At 38.7% G+C, this 18,428-nt stretch overlaps 3 protein-coding genes across 4 annotated transcripts; 1 reads left to right on the top strand and 2 right to left on the bottom strand.

The window, feature by feature from the left end:
- Positions 1-895: 895 nt before the first annotated feature.
- Positions 896-2,516, bottom strand: LOC139149998 (uncharacterized). Its single transcript, XM_070722138.1, has 2 exons — positions 2,078-2,516; positions 896-1,125 (listed from the first exon to the last, which is right to left on the bottom strand). Exons 1-2 carry the CDS (start codon positions 2,399-2,401, stop codon positions 997-999), a joined length of 453 nt encoding a protein of 150 aa, XP_070578239.1. The 5' UTR covers positions 2,402-2,516; the 3' UTR covers positions 896-996.
- A 4,367-nt stretch (positions 2,517-6,883) lies between these two features.
- Positions 6,884-11,325, top strand: LOC139149994 (prenylcysteine oxidase 1-like). 2 transcript variants are annotated; one of them, XM_070722129.1, is made up of 5 exons: positions 6,884-7,265; positions 7,583-7,658; positions 8,129-8,571; positions 8,951-9,154; positions 10,043-11,325. In XM_070722129.1, the coding sequence occupies exons 1-5, from the start codon at positions 7,034-7,036 to the stop codon at positions 10,522-10,524; spliced, it is 1,437 nt and encodes a 478-aa protein (XP_070578230.1). In that variant the 5' UTR covers positions 6,884-7,033; the 3' UTR covers positions 10,525-11,325. The 2 variants fall into 2 exon arrangements, with proteins under 2 accessions (XP_070578230.1, XP_070578231.1); XM_070722130.1 differs by having other exon boundaries at positions 6,911-7,187.
- A 1,489-nt stretch (positions 11,326-12,814) lies between these two features.
- On the bottom strand, positions 12,815-18,426 carry LOC139149996 (mitochondrial genome maintenance exonuclease 1-like). Its single transcript, XM_070722133.1, has 5 exons — positions 18,287-18,426; positions 14,955-15,509; positions 14,179-14,395; positions 13,660-13,792; positions 12,815-13,178 (listed from the first exon to the last, which is right to left on the bottom strand). Exons 2-5 carry the CDS (start codon positions 15,442-15,444, stop codon positions 13,005-13,007), a joined length of 1,014 nt encoding a protein of 337 aa, XP_070578234.1. The 5' UTR covers positions 15,445-15,509; positions 18,287-18,426; the 3' UTR covers positions 12,815-13,004.
- Between the last annotated feature and the right edge of the window lie 2 nt (positions 18,427-18,428).

The raw sequence follows: 18,428 nt of genomic DNA, 5'->3' as shown, positions 1-18,428 counted from the left end.
CAAGTGGTGTGATTTATTGCCATTATATCATAACTGTATATTGAAATTCTTGCATTAACATCAAAAAAGCATTTTTGCTCTTGCCAAGAGCATGTTTATGTGCCAACTGTACTATATTGCAAATATAGCATGGTTATTTTCATGTCTTGACTAATCAGATCACTGTATTTATGCTGTCAATATACTGGTATGATATAATTTATATTATAATATGCTTTGATTGAATCTGGCTATCTGATCAGCTGATTTTGCTATAAATTTAGTATGGAGTGGCTCAATGAACTTACTGATTAAGAGCTTGTACATGAAGTGATTGCAATCAACAGCTGCTTAGTTTTCCATTTCTGGTTGAGCGTTTTGCAAATAAAATTCTTCAAGTTTGATGATTTTAAACATTGCCTTGTGCTGTTCGTTGCATTACCTGATTCTATGAAATTGAATGTGCACGCATGCATACAAGGCTTGTACTGACATGTTCTTGTACAGTTTGCATGAGGCTGCTCAACTGGCATGACTAGTAACCCTCCTCTTAACTTTGCATCCGGTTGTATTCACCTTTATAATATTATGATGAGTTATAAATAGTCTCTTGGCTCAGTGATTAATTCCCACCGAATATACTAATTTTAATGCCAGAGGTCTTATCTTATCTGCAACCAACTACCCTCATTTGCCGTCTATAACCTCTGATTATGAACAATATGACATTATGATAAATATAAAGTTATATCTTAGTTATATGGAGTTATTTTTTTTGTCATTGGTAATATAAAGAGTCTGATGCATCAGAAAAGGAAGTTAAAATTGTGTTCTTCCATATGCCGACAGATTTTAGGATATTACAGTGGTTAACTTGCAAATAGAATAAGTTATGATCAAAATATTGAATATGTGGTGTGGAATTTCAGGCAAAATATTGGTAAAACATGTTTTTAAACCCGTTTTCCAACTTGCCAATGCTGGAGCATAGTGAATACTTAGGCACAATTCCATCTCTCAGTATTTTTCACCTCTGAGCCGTTTTGCCAATGCTATGTCCTTTGGCATCAAGGTCACTCGTTTTGCATGAATTGCACACAAATAACTATCTTCAAATACACCAACCAAGTAACTTTCTGCTGCCTCCTGTAAGGGAATAAGATCATAAGAGATTGAGAATGAGAAAAGGAAGTAATGTGACATCAGATAATGTCATTTCTGAGCTAAAGTGATTTCAGTGTTTTTTCCAAGTTTCTCTTTATAGTATTGGGAGGGGGGATGTTGACTGTAGTACATGCAATGTATTAGCACCTCAAAAGTGAAAGACTTAAATTTTTGCTCAAACTTTCGTCAATGAAGCTTTCAACCATTCTCTAAGCAAATCAAAATGAAAAATCAGGAGTCATTGCAAAATTTGGTACCAGAGAGACAAATTACCTGAAATTACTCAATATTTGAAATTCAAAATGGCCACCATCCCTGTGTTAATTCTATGGGGAAAAATAAAAATTTTCGATTTTCGAAAAACTAAGATAGTCAAAAGTTTTCTTACACCAAGAGCTTTAACATGAACCCCCACAAGTGGTAGATCAGAAAAGAATTGGAAAAGTTTGAGAGTCCGAATATATCTGTCTCGTTCTACTTTTTCCATGGCTTGGATTTAAATTTGAATATCAAATAAAAGACAGTCTCCAGTTTCTCATTCTTTTCCATCTTTTAAATATTATTAAACCACACTTTCATTAAGTATGGGGATTAAGCCGAGCAATTTTGACTGCTGATGTCTTCTTAGGTTATATTATCAAGATCTCATTGTGGGAGGGGGGGGGCGGGACATAGCCTGCGTTTGTGTTACGGGGTCGAGTTCTTTTGTACTGGGAGGGTTCGCACAATCCTGCACTCATTTACACACTGGAGAAAGTTGAACACTGCGCTGGTTTGTTTGAACTCCGTCCAAATTGAAATTTAACCCCTAACTTAAGTATGTCATAACGTTTTGCCAAGAATTGGTTTTGAATTCATGAGTGACCCTGACTATTTCCCGACTTTTCTACTGTAATTCATTTCTGTTTTACCTACAATTTTCCAAAAAACTCACCTGCAGGGCAAATAATGCGTCTGTATGGAACCTGATTCCCCGATAAATATTCTGCGCGATTTCCTTCACCAGTCGTTGAAACGGCAACTTCCTTATCAGTAGTTGACAACTCCGCTGATACTTTCTTATTTCCTTCAATGCCAAAGTACCTGGACGATATCTGACTGGTCGCTTCATTCCACCGACACGATTCCATGATAAATACTTTCCTTTGCCTCCACGTTTGTTGATAACCTTGACACATTGTTGAATGAACACGGTAGGTTTTGCACTTCCTACTTCACGTTGTTTGTTTCTTTTCAAGGCTTGTTTTGTGCGCACCATTATTTAGCAGTACTTGAAACGGTATTTTACAGCGTTGTAAGTGAGGAACAGCATATGAAATACACGCTACTGCTTTAAGAAAAACCCTGAATTTTGTCGTCTGCTGCATGCGCCGCTGGTTTGTCTGTCGGATGTCGTCTGCATGTTGTTGTCAACGTGGGGTCGTATTATTTGCATATCACGTGACCGGCCGTGGCGATGCCTGAAGATTATTCGTCGGCAAAAAACTCATTGACTTTCGTACTATTTTTAAGTGCGTTGCCATTAATACTTCATTAAGTTCGGTGTCATGGCATTTATTTCAGTTTCATGGAGCTTTTCCCTCGAACCACTTTCGTATTTGTATTCCGAGTATTTGCAGGCCTCGGAACTTTGGAAATAGATGATAAAGAAGTAAGTCGAATGTAAACGACTCGGAAATTTAAGTATATAGCATTCCCTAGGCCAGCCTGTAACACTGACACATGTATTGGTTTCCTTCGGATTTTCGGGGCAAGATATAATGAATTAACAACAATTATTTTATTCGGGGAAACGGTAAATTTACTACTTTGAGGGCAAAGTTACGGCCATGAGGCCTACATATCTTGAAATACCGACACACTTAATCTTGTTTTCAATGTCTGCCGGAATATAGTATTGCAGTAAGAGTTTACGGTAGGGCCTATTTTAGTGTAGTAAATATAAGCTTAGTAGTGATAGAAAAGTTCTCGTTTCTTCAATGAAGTTGTATTATCCAATATCTGATAGTTTAAATGAAAGAGATAAGTTTCTGTACATTTTAAGTTCAGATGATAAGCTGTCTCTCATGAAATATATTACAAACACTATGTTTCCCCCAGCAGCTGCAGGTATAGGGTACTAACAACAATGTTTTATGCAATGTTTAGTTTTGTTCATGCTCTACTGCAATTTCGAAGTGTGTTGTTTAAACAATAAAGTGTTACATGTAATATTAAAATACAATTTTTAGTTCGTTTTAATATTAAAAGCTTATTATTTTAGATTACTGGGGGCATTCCAAAATCGGCAAAGTAAAGATGTCGATGGCGCGAACTCGAACATTTTAGTGTCATTGCCTCTGAACAATTTTTGAAATTTATTTCTCGTATTCTTCTTTGCATGTAGTGAAAAGCTGTGCACCAAATCATGTCCAATTGATATGTGTAGTTGCAAGGCTGTAGGCGCAAAGGAGCCCGTGCCATGTTCCGAAAATATAAGAAGTTATATGTAAACCTATGTCACAGTCCCTCTATCCACTGTGTAAGAAAAACGCCCATAGAAAGGTTGAATGAGCAACTTTTTCATCAAAACCCAAAAACATAGTCGACTTTTCAGTAAAACAAAAACAAGTAAACATGGATTGATAACATGGGAAATTTCCCCCACACTTAAGGAGAACTTTTACATGGAATAGAAATAAATGTTAAGACCCTGTAGGTAGGACCGTTATACTAATAAGGGCCTATCTCCCAGGCCACTACTTCAAAATTATTGCCCTGGAATCCTTGGTTATCAACGGTTTTCCCTTGCATTTCAGCTTATTTTGCAACGACATCAATACGATTGAAACAATAGCTATACTTTGTGCCCTTCAATCCAGGGCTCGAAATTAACTTTCCCCCCTCGTAGTCCACTTGGGCTACCATTTTCTGAAGTTGGTAGCCCAATGATAATGGCTGATAGACCATGCATATTTTAGTTCAGGGATATCTTTTTTCGTTAACCGAACAAGAAAAAGCTATTTTCAAGATTCTGCCCATAAAGTGAATTTTCTAGTCATTTGATGTGAATATTGCACCCCTTTAATACCCAAGGAAATAGGTATAGTGGATGTTAGTGATACTCAAAAGTTTGGTGACCTATTGACGGCCGGTTTCACTGGCAAAGTTGTATGCAAATTTTGATAGTTGTCATGACAACGATATCGATACGACCTTCTCAGCACTGAGATACTGTAGCAGGGCTAACAATAGACCACGGGCTTTCTGTTGGGAGGCATATAATTTCTGTGTAATTGTGATTGATATATTATGATCAAAATGCAACAAAAATGCATTTTCATTGGCTATCATTTCCTGTGTCTGTCATCAAGTACGGCAGTTCAGATAATGAAACTTTATTGCAAAGTTCCGCCGCACGGTCATCTTCGCAATTTGCATAACAAAGTCATAGTCTGGCATTTCTGTGTCCAGCTAGGTTTGACTGCATTTAGCTGGTCCCAAAGTGACAGACCAGACATGGCATGCCAAATACCTGAAATACTGACTGTATTTCAGGTCCCAGGCTTTGGTAGTCCGTGTAGGCTAACATTTCATGGATTTTGGTAACACCAGAGAAAAGTTGGTAGTCTGTGGACGCGGGACTACCGCTAATTTCGAACCCTGCAATCTTATTAGCTCTTCAATCTTATTAGCTAATGTCAACATAAACATAAACAGCAACAGCAAGATCTAGATTTATACTACAATGTACTATGCTCCCTGTGGTATATACCTTGTTATAAGACGTACATTGACTGTAGCATCGTTCACTCCGCTAGGCTCACTCCTATATTTAACGCATGTGCTTGAATCTCTATATATTATTGCCTATGCTGTTGTAGGGGAGATGATTCACACCTCCAGGACTTTCATAAATTTACATATTAATCCCTACAAAGGCTGATATATTTTATGTAAGCCATCAATGCATTTTACGTAAGCCGACACCATGAATTCGAACAGTTATGTGTGAATTGGAAACATTTATACAGTGGAATTTGATTGAGTGTCCGGTTTGCCTTGCAGAGCTCGACGAGTCTACATGTTGCTTATCATTAGAAAAGTAAACATTTGCAACAAATTGAGTCTTCGTCTTTGGTTGGTGTTAGATTACAGCGCGCGGCAAACGTCTCCCATACACTGTCTCATCACGATCACTGCAGTCGTTTCAGCATGTCACTGACAACAAGCATAACACTGCACTACATGCACACCATCAGTTTTCTTTTAGGTGTTTACTTTAAATTGGGAACTTTATGAAGAAACAAGTAAATTCTTTAAAAAAAAATTCTTTGAAAAAAACTTTCTTCTCCTCTCGATGTCAGCAATCACGACAACAGTTCCTTCAGCATGCAGTCTGTAGCATTGCGAGTGCAGTCTACTCTATCAACAAGTTTGACACGATACAACACTGATATTGTCAACCAGAAAATGCTAAACACTCCTAAATGAAACTTTAATCCCGCTTTCTCTTTTGTCTCAGCTAAATGAAACTTTCTCAGTTGACACTTCTCTCTGAATTGACACTTCTCTGAGCTACAAAATAGACTTGAAGAAAAGTGTTGATTTTGCACAGGCAAGTGCAATTCATCAACACGGTACATTTTGTGCCATTGAATAACACACAAAGTGTTTCTGAAATAATTCACCGTATTTTGGCACTTAATTTCCCGGACGGCATCATACACGGCAACGGGTTAGCATGGAGGGGACGATGATATCTCTCTGCCTTCAAAATATTCTTTACCTTGCTGAAAAAATACAATGTTTCACTGTAATAAAACGCCGAGAGTCAGTCCGGTTGATGTTGAGGACTTTCCTCGAGATATAGATCCGACACTCGAAAAATATGCCAGTGAGTTTTGTCTGAGTTATATTTCCCAAATCAAAGTACACAAAGCTGTAGCTGAAAGAAAACTTTGATGATGTGCTATAGCTATAGTGCGGTGTCAAGCTTGCTGTGCATGAGTGGCATGCTGAAACGACTGTCATTATTGTAGACGAGACAGTGTCTGGGAAACGTTCGCCGCGTGCGCTGTAATCTAACACCAAATACTCAATTTGTTGCAAATGTTTACTTTTCTAATGATAAGGAACATGTAGACTTGTCGAGCTCTGCAAGGCAAAACGGACACTCGATCAAATTCCACTGTAATTAATTTACGAAAGTATATTGTTAGATATTAGGTTTGGTATAGCAGCCTAGCCGTTATCATCAGTGGGCTCTTCTGTATATATCTTTGTCGATATGTAATATATATAATAATGTTTTTGTATATTTTTTATCTGTAGGCACCGTTTTAACAGTTTACCTGTCCTGATTTTACTTATTTACTTACTTTCATGTTGTAAACTTTAATATTATAATTACTTTATGTAGGAGCCCATGGCAGATTACAACCTTATAGGAGTCTTTACCCCTGTTTGAGTATGTAAATGGAAAACACTTTAATGTGAAATAAATAAATAAATGTAACTTCTACATGAAAGAATAAACCGGTATTAACTTTGAAGACTGAGAGTCTCTACACCACGGCGCTCATGTATCGCGACGACCTCTCTCGCAGGGTAAGCTTAATATCTGATTGGAAGACATTAGTGAGCTGTAATACTACCTGTACAATATAATCTCACTGTCGGCATGCATGAAAAGGTAGCTTTAGTATCGGTCAGCATTTCCTCCTTTGACTTTTAATGCTTTGACCTTACAATACGTGTCAAAGTTCATTTTCCCCTTCCTTCTTTCATCGGTGCTGAGCGTCGTCCTTGGCGAGTACGCCAGGTCATCACCTTACAGGGGAACTGGTTAAAGTAACGTTCTCAAAGTTTCGACGCAACCAGGTTTCGCATCTGTACCACCAAGAGAACGATGACTGCGGCATCTACTTCATATGAAAAGTTTTCCATGTACACCATTATAAGCTTATTGGTGATAGCAACAGTTATATGTAAAAGCGAGAGGGATTTTCATATTGAGACGTCACGCAATCGCCATATCGTAATAATCGGAGCTGGGATTGGAGGCACGTCTTGTTCATACTACCTCCGTAAACAATACCCAAATGCTTCTATAACTGTGCTCGAATCGACAGAAAATGTAGGTGAGTCTTTCAAGACTCCACGGTACTAACCCTAATTTCTTTCTTCATTGTTGCAATCGATAAAAACAAAGGATCGCTTTTCTTATAAGTAGCGGGAAGCGATTTGCGAAGGTCATGACCGAAGGGTTATTATCACAAAGGTTATTGACCCAACGCATGGAAATAATTTAAACTGGTATGTGTCTTTATGCTGTTTTGTATGACAGGCGAACGCCTGTTTCTACTAATGTCACTTCTCAGTCCAAGTTCAAGCTATTGCCAAAACCCATGGTTGACATAATGTTTGTTTGTAACTGTATACACCCCGGTATCAACAGGTGGTAGAATCAAGACAATCAAGGTTTTCGGAAAAGTGATTGAAGTCGGTGCTGCTGCATGGGCAACATCAAACAGGTAAGTTTACACAATGTCTGTGAAGACTTTTCGGCATCCACATTTTCTGTAGAAAAACAATAATGATATATTTGCAAAAAAAGTGACGTGTAAAGTCACAACAAATGACAAGTTCATCCCTCAAATCACAGACAAATAATTAGACAACAATCAAGGAGTGCATTGGTATCTTTATTGATATGTGTACTCACAATTTGTGTTCCCGATGGAGCATTCTATATTCTTAGAATTAAAGAAAAGGGTAGCTCCTCTCTATTTTAAATGACAAATCTATCAGAGATGTGACAGATTGGTGTCCATACTACTTCATTAACAACAGACAGGCCACTCTATTTTGATTCAGGACTTGGAAGTGAAATCGGACATTTAATGTTGGTGCAAATTTTTATTCCAAACTGTTAAAATGCACACATATCACTACTTTATCAATTTCTAAAAGTTTCCAAGTCTTTAATATTCTTGTAATGCAGGTATCTGGTAGAGCTTGTTAAAGAACTTCAGATTCCAGTTGAAGTCGCTGGTGTGAACCTGCAAAATGTGGCAACAGTGAACAAAGGGTCCCTGATATCATGGGATGGATACAGATCTTGGGATCTCATAGAATTGCTGCAGAACAACACACTCTCAACTCTCAAAGTCGCTATTGAACTGGGTGCCTTCCTGACCAGGCTTGAACTCAACTACTTGGAATTTGATTTGACAGACAAACCTTTCTTGTCCATTCCTGATTTTCTGAAGACAGGGAGTCTAACATCTTATGTGTCAGCAAGTGGCAAGGACTTCTTTAAGGGAATCCGATCTGACCTGAAATTCGCTGGCATGGACCCAATGATTCGACATATCTACCACCAGCAACTTGACAGTACCCACGCTTTTTCATGCTTGGTAACTTTGACAAGTGCAGCAGAAACAGGTGAGTGAGTGACAGTCTAAAACTTTCACACGCAACTTGAACATGCAGTGTAACAAGGAAAAATGTGACCTTCATCACACAAGAAGTCATTGGGTTAAAATCACCAACTGGAGACTGACTGGTTGAACTGCTTTCCCCTTGCAACCACAAAGTATTTTATCGTTCTTGATATTGGCGCAACTGCTGAGTCTCGATGCACTTTCCATCAGTTTTCTTCTCATGAAAGATGATGAGCAAGTGTGTTGGCAAGATAGAGAATGTTTTCAGCTTAATCTGTGAGGAATGGAATTCTGTGTTGATCACGACACAACACTCTTATGGCATATTGCTTCAGACAGCGTTTTTGACATTATGATGACTAAATATCTTTATCTTTCAGCATACTCAGTGAAAGGCGGAAACAGCAAGCTACCAATGGCCCTCCTATCAGCTTCAGGAGCTACCGCCCAGTACCAGTCCATAGTCACTTCACTCACTCAGAATACTGACAAATCATACAGTGTTGATTACAGAACAGAGACTGGGAAAACTGCAACAGTACATGCAGATGCTGTTGTCATTGCAGCTCCTCTAGAGTGGACAGGTGAGTGGTTTGATGGAAACTTGCCATGGACCAAAATATCATGTTTGCATTCATGACCAATACAAGCCAAGTTAACAGAGAGGTCAGCATCGCACACTACTTGATATAAGCACAATCTCTCAATGAGAAAAAGACAGTCTTTAGTCCTTTCACACTAGTACAGTGTAGTTTTATTCTTTACTCCTTGTCTGCAAGTACTTGGCTTACATACCTTCTGGATTCAAGGGATCCCATCATTTTGCGTGTACCCTGCAAATGTTCATACTTGGGCTCGGTACTATCTACTTCAGGTACCCTTTATATACTTGTCCCATCTTTAGAGAAGATGGTTAAAAGACTGAGAAGAAAGCTGTTGCTATTTATAGTTCAACTGCCTCAAACAGCGCAAACTTTCGCTCAAACACTTAGCTACCTATTAAACACAAATAGTCAAAATATATATATTGAACACATAGATAATCATGAAATATCAACTACATTTTAACCTTTTCATCACTATGGTTCGGCCCAAAGCTATTGTTATCTATTGTGATTGTGGACCTGTTTACAGGGAACTGAGGGGTGAGCAGGTTAAAAGACCCCTTACTAGACGTTAATCTCACTAGATATTCCATGGATTCGCAGAGTACAGAAAGTGTCAGAAGAAGTAAAAAGACCGAAAAAAAATATACAAATGACAAGATCAGAATGCTGTTATCGATAATTAGAAAAATCCTTCTGCAACTGGCTAAACACAGAAATGTAATGAAGTCTGTTGACAGAGTCCAGTCATCTCTTTATTTGAGAAATGACAACACTCAAGTAAATCTGGATAAAAATGTAAACATCAAAACAAAAGTCTATCATTACACTCACAATATGTCTTAACTTTTGGATTTCTTGTTCCAGGAATAGAATTTATCAATTTCAAGCCAACAACACGTCAACCCATTCGCAACTGGGTAAACTGGTTTGTCACAATAGTGGCTGCCACACGTGTGAATCCACGCCACTTTGGGCAGAATGAAAGCTGGACTGAGCCAGAGTTTATCCTAACAACATCAAATGCCTCCACACCCTGGGTTTCCATACAGTATTTAGACACTGCTGGGATGGTCAACATCTACAAAATATTCAGCGATGTCAACATGACAACATTCTTAGATGAAATCTTTATAGGTGTTGTCCAGGTCTATGACCACTTCTGGCCATACACATTTCCTGTCATGGGACCTCTGACAAAAGATTCTCAGTACCAAAGCATAAAGTTGGCCAATGGTTTGTACAATATCAATACCATGGAAAGTGTTGTCAGTGCTATGGAAGGCTCAGTCATTAGTGGAAGAAATGTGGCCAAGATGGTGACTGAATACCTTACAGATCTGCATTGAGTCAAACACAATTTGACAAAATCATATATGGGCAAGTTCTCCATTGGATTTTTATTTTGCAATATGGTTTATTTTATTATCAAATTTGACTGAGAATATAACAACTTTTGTTCACAGAATCCCTGAACTTAGCAAGAGATGAATTGCATAATTTCATGTTTCCTTCTCAACATAGTTACGATGACCAGCCAAGACTGGATACAACAGTTGCTAGAGAAAAACTTATTCTGTGCAAAATGACTACTGGTACGCAATTTTTAACTATATGCGCAAGTGACTGTCATTTTCCTATACATTATAGCAAAGATACACAGAATTAATGCATAAACAAATATACTACTTATGTGATGTGCATTATTCCAAATAATGAACAGTACTTTATTCAACCTATTTATAGCTTTTACCAAAAGTAGTTAACAATGGTCTTGGCAGACACCATATGACCTTCAAACATATTGGTATACTTTATTTTGATTCCCTTTAGAATCACTTTTTTATGGCAACTTTACATATTTCTTGCATAAATTACAATAATGTTACACAATGCCACTTTATTGCAGACTTTGAAACAATTTTCTGTTTCAGACATAAATGTATACCAAAGCAAGTACACAATAAAACGTTTTGTTATAGTCCTCAATACTGTAACATTTCCCAGGCTGTTTACTACTTACTGTGAAAATGTATTGCACACTACTTGGACATTCTTATTGTAAACATCTATCACACAACATTAGCACTCAAGGATTACTGGCAGTGTAGCAATTCGGAATAAACTCAATATGTAGCCTTGGCAGCAACCTGCAACTTTTACTGGATAAAATGAACTACATCAAAGTTCTGGGAACTGTCAAATAACTTGTGGTACAAGTGATATCAAGCAATCTGAAAAAACTTACCATTGGTGCACATGTGAACAAAAACATCTCTGTGCAGCAAGGTTTTAAAGTATCATGGTTAAAATACTTCCCATTTTTGACCCTTTGTCAAGTTTGTGAATATTCCAGGAGAAAAGATCTGAAGTTTCGGCAGTTTGGGCTAAATGTGAAACAAACCATGGCAGTATTGTGAGTAACACACAACCACACAAGAGACTGGTTACAAGCAACAACTTAGGGTACTGGTAAATTTCAATAGGCACTCACATAAAAAAATAACATCTCTGTGTCATCTTCATGATGGTTTAAATTAAAAATGCCAGAGTAACATGCAATCAACATTTCAGTGTCTATTGCTGTTTTTTAAACATTTATAATCGTGGCCAATTTCGCATTTGAAAATCAAATAAATGCCCTTATTGATTTACTAGAATAAACTTAACAACCTTAGGTACCGTTCAGTTTTTACGGCGGGGGGGGGGGGGGGGGGGGGCCGGCAAAATCCAGGGGGGGGGGGTCATCATAATTTTGGAATCCGCAAAGGGGGGGTCATCGCTTTTTCACTGGTAGGAAAGGGGGGGTCACCACATTTCAAAAACATAATACCAACAATAAAGTTCACTTTATGCCATGGCCATGATCGACCCTCTTTACCGGCGGGCCGCCTTCGGCGGCCCACTACAATAATATACATTATGTATTACCCATGACCCTCTTAACGGGCAGACGCCTTTGGCGGCCCACTCCAATTAGGTTTACTTCATGCAATGGCCATGATTGACCCTCTTTACCGGCGGGCCGCCTGCGGCGGCCCACTACAAGAAATTGACTTTATGTAATACCCCACGGCAATCTTACCGTAAAATTCCCAATTGAAGCCGCGGCTTGTATTAGAAACATTTTTGAGGGACCCCTGGGATCACGCACTGAATAATGGTAATGGCCGCGCGCCTTCAGCGGCCCTGTCCAGTAAAGTCTACTTTATGCAATAGCCATGATCGACCCTCTTTACAGGCATGCCACCTTTGGTGGCCCACTAGAATAAAGTTGACTTTACGTAATGGCCCATGACCCTCTTAACCGGAGGGCTGCCTTTGGCGAACCACTCCAATAAAGTTTACTTTATACAATGTCCATGGACATGAGTTGTCTATGGAAATGAAGTTAAAAATTGCCTTACAGTCGTCCTAATTAACAGACGTTTCAATGGATGTGGCTGAGAAGTTTGTGCACTGGCATCGAATAAAGTGCGCCGCGTACCGGAGTTCAAATCCAAACCATGCGGGTAAATTTGACATATGGGTTTTGGTTATTTTTCAGGGGGGGGTCATCAATTTTTTTCGTCTGACAAAGGGGGGTCATCTTTTTTTCACAAAAAATGCAGGGGGGGTCTATATTTTTTTGAACACCGGCGACAAGATTTTGCCGGCCCCCCCAGGCCGTAAAAACTGAACGCTCCCTTAATCCAGAATGCCCTTATTCATTCACGAGAAAAAACTTGACTTAGTCAAGCCTCAAGCACCAATGAACAACTGGCATAGAAAATCTTTAGTGTTTACTGAGTCCTGAGTAAATATCTTACAGGTTCTGTGAGTTCTGTTTTCAGTCTTCATCACTCTCAGTCAGTGCTTCCTCTTCTTTCACTTTCAGTAATTGATATGTATACAGTCTTCTCAACCACTTTTCCCAGTAAAACTGGGTCGACTTCACCGGCATGAAGTGAACATCTGCCTTTTGACCATTCTTGTATGCAATGACAAGTAAAGAATTCACTACCTGAAAGAGTTTTCACAAGGAAGAAATCACACACATAAAGAATATACAAATAGCACAAATTAAAGCATTTGATAGGAAAATTTCATTTAACCCTTTGAGTGCTGTTATTTTTCCCACCAAAAATTTAGTGCAACATTTAACCAATTTTTATGAATTTTTCTGTTTTTTTAAAAATAATTTTGAACAAAATGGACATTATAATTAATTGGCTACAGTTTTATATCAAGACTTTGGCAAAAATCTGAAAAAAAATTGACCAGGGTATATTTTATAAAGGCAACAAAAATTGACTTTGGTGCTCAAAGGGTTAATACATGCCATGTTTGGCAGTTTTATTTCAACCGTCATCTGCAGAGTATTTCAGAAAGTTCTTTCTTGTGCATTATTGTCTAAAAAGAATTAAAATATCTTGTAAACTTACTGTCAATTTTATTCAAAGATGCACATTGAGGACATTGAATTGATGGAGTAATCAACTTACCTCAACATCAAGCTGGTTACAAAAGTTTACAGCACCAGTATAGGCTGCAGTTTGCAAAGGAGAATCATAACATTTGGACAGTGTTGGCTTTGGTTTCTTGGATGTCTTCCAATCTATCACACACAATTTACCCCTGTTTTTTATGGAGACAGAAGAATATTAAAGTTCACAGCTACACAATATCTTCAGAAAGTTAAAAGATTATTTGGAATTTGCCTCTTGTAATATTATTATTACATTACCAAAAAAAAAAAGGAGAGAAGGTCAAACCCCCCATCAATGTTCAGCATGTACTTTACATACTTTTTTGCCATACTGTAAGTTATTTCACATGCTAAGTGTTTTAGACCAGGCAAGTGGACAGAATCATGTTCTGAAAGAGAACTGCAGTGGTTGTAATCACATTAGACACTTTTGGAATAACAACATCAAATACGTTAATCAGCAATATGTGGCAAGCTTGCAGTTTGTTTGCTGGTACCACATTTCACAGACTACCATGGTTCTGAAAACACTCACTTGTACATAGCTAAGCAATCTAGATATCCTGCATATTGGAGGATTGGATGCCGTATGTACTTCTCTATTGCAACGACATCGGTGATCTGTGGTAAGATTTGTGATAAGCTCTTCCAGTGTCCTTGGTTTTCTTCATCTACATCAATGTCATCCAGAGGAGTACCACTTAAATACATTTGAATGCATTTATGTAATTCTCTGCCTTCTTTGAGCATTTCTACAGATGAATAGTGACAAATATCAGGACGACATATAACATTATTCTCTCATGCACCTTTCCTATTGTTTGCAAATAATTAAAAGCCTCCACATTTAAGAATGTATTTTGTACAGTACATATATCATATGTATAAAATTCATATATAAATTTGAATAAAATCATGACAAAGTGGCAAATTTGGGCAATATTTGCTTTCATATATGTACACCATGTTCTTGCTCCAGATTTGAAGATTCGGGCTGGTCTGAGTAATGACTCCACACACAAGCAACACAAGTACACACAAGTCATAAGTGCATGTACTCATATTTAGTTCCCTGTATTTTGTCCAAGGGGACTAACAGTCCAGTTATGTTTGGTTGTTATGATGGTTAATTTGCCTGCTTTGATGTACAACATGTGATAGATTCATTCACAGATGACTGATTATATTCATCATCTATTTGAACCAAATGAAAATATTCAGCTTAACTTATCAAAATAATATATTCCAAGAGATTGAACTGAGAAAACATTCGATGGACAAACAACCAATCCACTGTTGGTCTTTACTTACGATCATTGAATTTAATGAAGCCCTCTTCACCCATTTCTCTAATCATCTTTTGTTTCCATCTGAGCAACATTAAGAAATTGTTCAAAGGCATTGTCTCTTTCAATACGTGTGTAACACTTGGGAACCTTTTGCTCTTCTTAGTGTGAGTTGAAATATATTTCCAGTCCTCTTTCCTGAAGTCAGCTGCCTGCAACATTGGAAATACTGCAAGGCTTTTTGTCTTCAATTCATTAATTTCATTAGTGACAGGGTCAAGGTGTTCATTCACAACACTGGCATCCGTTTTCTTTGCCACTTTCATTATTCTCCTTCTGGTCTCAAGCCCCTGCACTGCCTTTGGCCCAATCCTGATGATCTTGACAGTTGACGTTCCATAGCAGCTCCTATTAGTTAGCTTAGGCATGCATTGGTCAATATTCCATGAGGACACTCCGCCAATGTTCAGACGTATGCTTTCCAACGGTCCTCTTCTCACTGCCGATAGCATCATGGATTTTCATTTGATGAACCTGCATACAACTTTCTGGGGCTTCCTAAATGAAAATTCACCACAACCTGCAGAGAAAAGAAAAATATCACATGTGTATATAGCTTACATGATAACATCTATATGCTATCCGGTCGTAACCACTTGATACTCACTCACTCAGTGACTAAATAAACCTTTGCTCACAGGTGGTAAATGGTCAAGCATTTCATTACCATATCCAAAATTCATTATTTCAGGAGTATTTGCACTGCATGATGCCTTTATTATCTTATCACTGGCAGTGCAGGCCTTGTTGCTTGTACTAAAGATACATAAGCAGACTGGGTCTACAGATTTAACATTTTTTGGCTCTTGTTTGCAAGTGGAATTGTATGGAAAAATTGAAGGTGGTCGATGGAGAAGTTAATCTGTTGATACACTTCAAGATAGTAAAGCTGGTGAAATAAAAGCAGCAACAACAATTATAATTATAATAACAGTTGCTTTTGTTGTTGTTGATCAGATGCTATATAAATGGAAGACACAGTACAAGACTAAGAGTAAAGCTTAGTTGACACAAAGAGCATATTATATTGATCACTAGTTACCTAGGGAGTCATTAGGGTAAGAGTTGGAGATGGGTTACGAGCCAGGGGCCCTCTGGAAACACGTTTTAATTCATGTCCATAATGTTTGTCAAGCCCTGGTCCACTTAACTTGTCATGGACCCATTTTTTTTTAATGTGGTTTGAAATGTCGTTTTCAAGGATGGGACTTTACCTCTAAAATTGCCCGACTGACAATGGTGTTGATTTAACCACAGGGTCATAAAGCATTAACAGTCATAGCTGTGATCACGCAGCGGTGCTGTGGCATATTGATCACGCTCGGGTCAAGAGTCATCGCCACAATATCAGTGTGAGCAAACCCATAGGCTTTTTGGTAGTTTACTACAACACCAATCAGTGTCTTTGATTTAGCTTGCAAAATAATGAAATAAGAACAAGTTCTGTGACGTTTGCCCACTCGCGTACAACGCACTGAATATGCTGGAGGTCAAAAGTTCAAATTCGAGCAGAAACTGTCGATGGCTCGCGGAAAAACAGTGGAGAACACATTGTCGAGGTAGTTAGCAGGGGTAGAGAATGAATCATAGCTAGTCAATAATAAAGCAGTACATGTTGACCTATTAAAAGACAAATATATTTCATTATTTTGCAAGCTAAATCAGCGACACCAATCAATGTCGTAGTAAACTACAAAGAATGCCGAGGGCCTGAAATATCCACTTGCCCGACGCCCGGGACAGACTGATTTCTAATACGGACAAGCACAAACAAGCCCTCTTCTGCCCGCGGGCAGTATGGCTTCAGACGATGGTCGGGGGCCTCTGTAACCAAACACAACTATTTGTAATATCAGAAGGTCCAGATCTTTAATCCTTCAACCCTGATGTTGCAATAGCAAGGTGGCTAGTGAGTTGTGAGGGGTACAGACATGTAGAGGGTCACAAATTGCCTTGCCCTTGTGTTAATGTACGAACTAGAAAAATCTGCAAAGTGAAACACTTCTTTATTGAAGCTTAAATGATGTGATATACATCTTACAATGTACAGTCTTGTGTCAGTTATGTTATACTGCATTTATATTACCATGCCCTGCCCGTCGCATTTTGATTGGTCGAGCTGAACCACGTGACTGACCACAAATACACAGTAATGATCTGTTTTACATGCCCGTGAATATGGATAATAAGATTAACAACTCAAAGTATCGTAAGTTTACAGCTCAAACGTAAATCATAATCAATCACAAAATAAAATAGAGCACTTGTAGGTCAAGTTGAGATACTTTTTTTCTGAAAACATCTCCGGATTTGCCAATTTTTACAGCGCGCGTGACAGTGCGTCGCGTATTGCTCAGTTTCTTGGGGCCCTGTTGTCGTTCGCATCCTGAAATTTTCAGACATTTTGACGGTTTTCTTGCGTTCGCTGATAATATAATGGAAATAACAGACTCCCGCTCTGACCATTAACGTTTATTTGTGGGCGCGGGCTCGAGGAAAGCCAAATTAACGGGCTCGGCAAGCCTCGCCCGTTAATTTTTGGCTTTCCTCTCGCCCTTGCCCACAAATAAACGTTAATGGTCAGCGCGTCACCCGTTATTTCTATAATAAATCAAGGCTTTGTTTCTGTGATACCTGAGGGTAAGAGCAGATTCATTTTTTGCAGAAAATTTCAGGGCAAGTGAGTTTTAGCCACGGACAAGTAGAAAAAAGGTGGCTACTTGTCCTGGGACAAGTGGATAAAAATCTGATTTTTCAGGCCCTGATGCCTATGGGTTGGCTCGCAGCGGTTCAGTAGCGATGACCCTCAACCCAAGCGCAACAGATACGCCACAGCACCGCTGCATATTAATCACAGCTATAACAGTCATGATGGTGGATGTGTGACTATGAATATTGTTGATCATATATTTGTACCCAGCCTGCACTGGAATTCAGAATGATGATCAGTATTTATGATAAATTCACACAGTGGTAGTGCAGACCCTCGGAAATAGTCTATAGTTATAGTAACTTATAGCTGTTGCTAAAATATAATGGTTGATAATGATGATTTAGCCCTGCGTACGATGCTGTGTGTTCCGCTACAGCTCGGGGCGATTAGCTGTAGCGGAACACACAGCATCGTACGCAGGGCTAATGATGATATTTGTGCAATCTGTCTACATGTACAGCCCTCCCCTTCAATAATACACTGGCCGCACCCTGGAGACTCCCTTTGTCAGCTGCAAAGGTGCCAAGAGGTTACGCTTAAAATTAATACACTGTGACATTGTCATGATTTAGCGAGACCATCACCTGTGTCTCTCCCCAGGCATCTTTGAGGAACGTGGATGACGGTACGTATGTCGGCGGCGTTACTCAGCTACGAACTCTTGCAGCACAGCCAGGCGAATGATTCGCGCCACCAATTAATAGTAAGTCCCAACGTCCTTTGCGA

Source organism: Ptychodera flava, chromosome 14 (assembly GCF_041260155.1).
Source record: "Ptychodera flava strain L36383 chromosome 14, AS_Pfla_20210202, whole genome shotgun sequence".
NCBI lineage: Eukaryota > Metazoa > Hemichordata > Enteropneusta > Ptychoderidae > Ptychodera > Ptychodera flava.
Note: the sequence above shows the minus strand (reverse complement) of the source record. Positions and strands in the feature narration are given on the sequence as shown.

What these genes read in the sequence shown, in the direction of transcription:
- LOC139149998 (XM_070722138.1), bottom strand. Translation starts at nt 2,401, where the DNA reads ATGGTGCGCACAAAACAAGCCTTGAAAAGAAACAAACAACGTGAAGTA. An exon ending in ACGCATTATTTGCCCTGCAG is followed by an intron (nt 1,126 to 2,077) that starts GTGAGTTTTTTG and finishes ATTCCCTTACAG; the next exon opens with GAGGCAGCAGAAAGTTACTT.
- LOC139149994 (XM_070722129.1), top strand. Translation starts at nt 7,034, where the DNA reads ATGACTGCGGCATCTACTTCATATGAAAAGTTTTCCATGTACACCATT. An exon ending in CGAATCGACAGAAAATGTAG is followed by an intron (nt 7,266 to 7,582) that starts GTGAGTCTTTCA and finishes CGGTATCAACAG; the next exon opens with GTGGTAGAATCAAGACAATC. An exon ending in AGCTCCTCTAGAGTGGACAG is followed by an intron (nt 9,155 to 10,042) that starts GTGAGTGGTTTG and finishes TTCTTGTTCCAG; the next exon opens with GAATAGAATTTATCAATTTC.
- LOC139149996 (XM_070722133.1), bottom strand. Translation starts at nt 15,444, where the DNA reads ATGATGCTATCGGCAGTGAGAAGAGGACCGTTGGAAAGCATACGTCTG. An exon ending in CTTCATTAAATTCAATGATC is followed by an intron (nt 14,396 to 14,954) that starts GTAAGTAAAGAC and finishes ATTCATCTGTAG; the next exon opens with AAATGCTCAAAGAAGGCAGA. An exon ending in GTAACCAGCTTGATGTTGAG is followed by an intron (nt 13,179 to 13,659) that starts GTAAGTTGATTA and finishes AAACTCTTTCAG; the next exon opens with GTAGTGAATTCTTTACTTGT.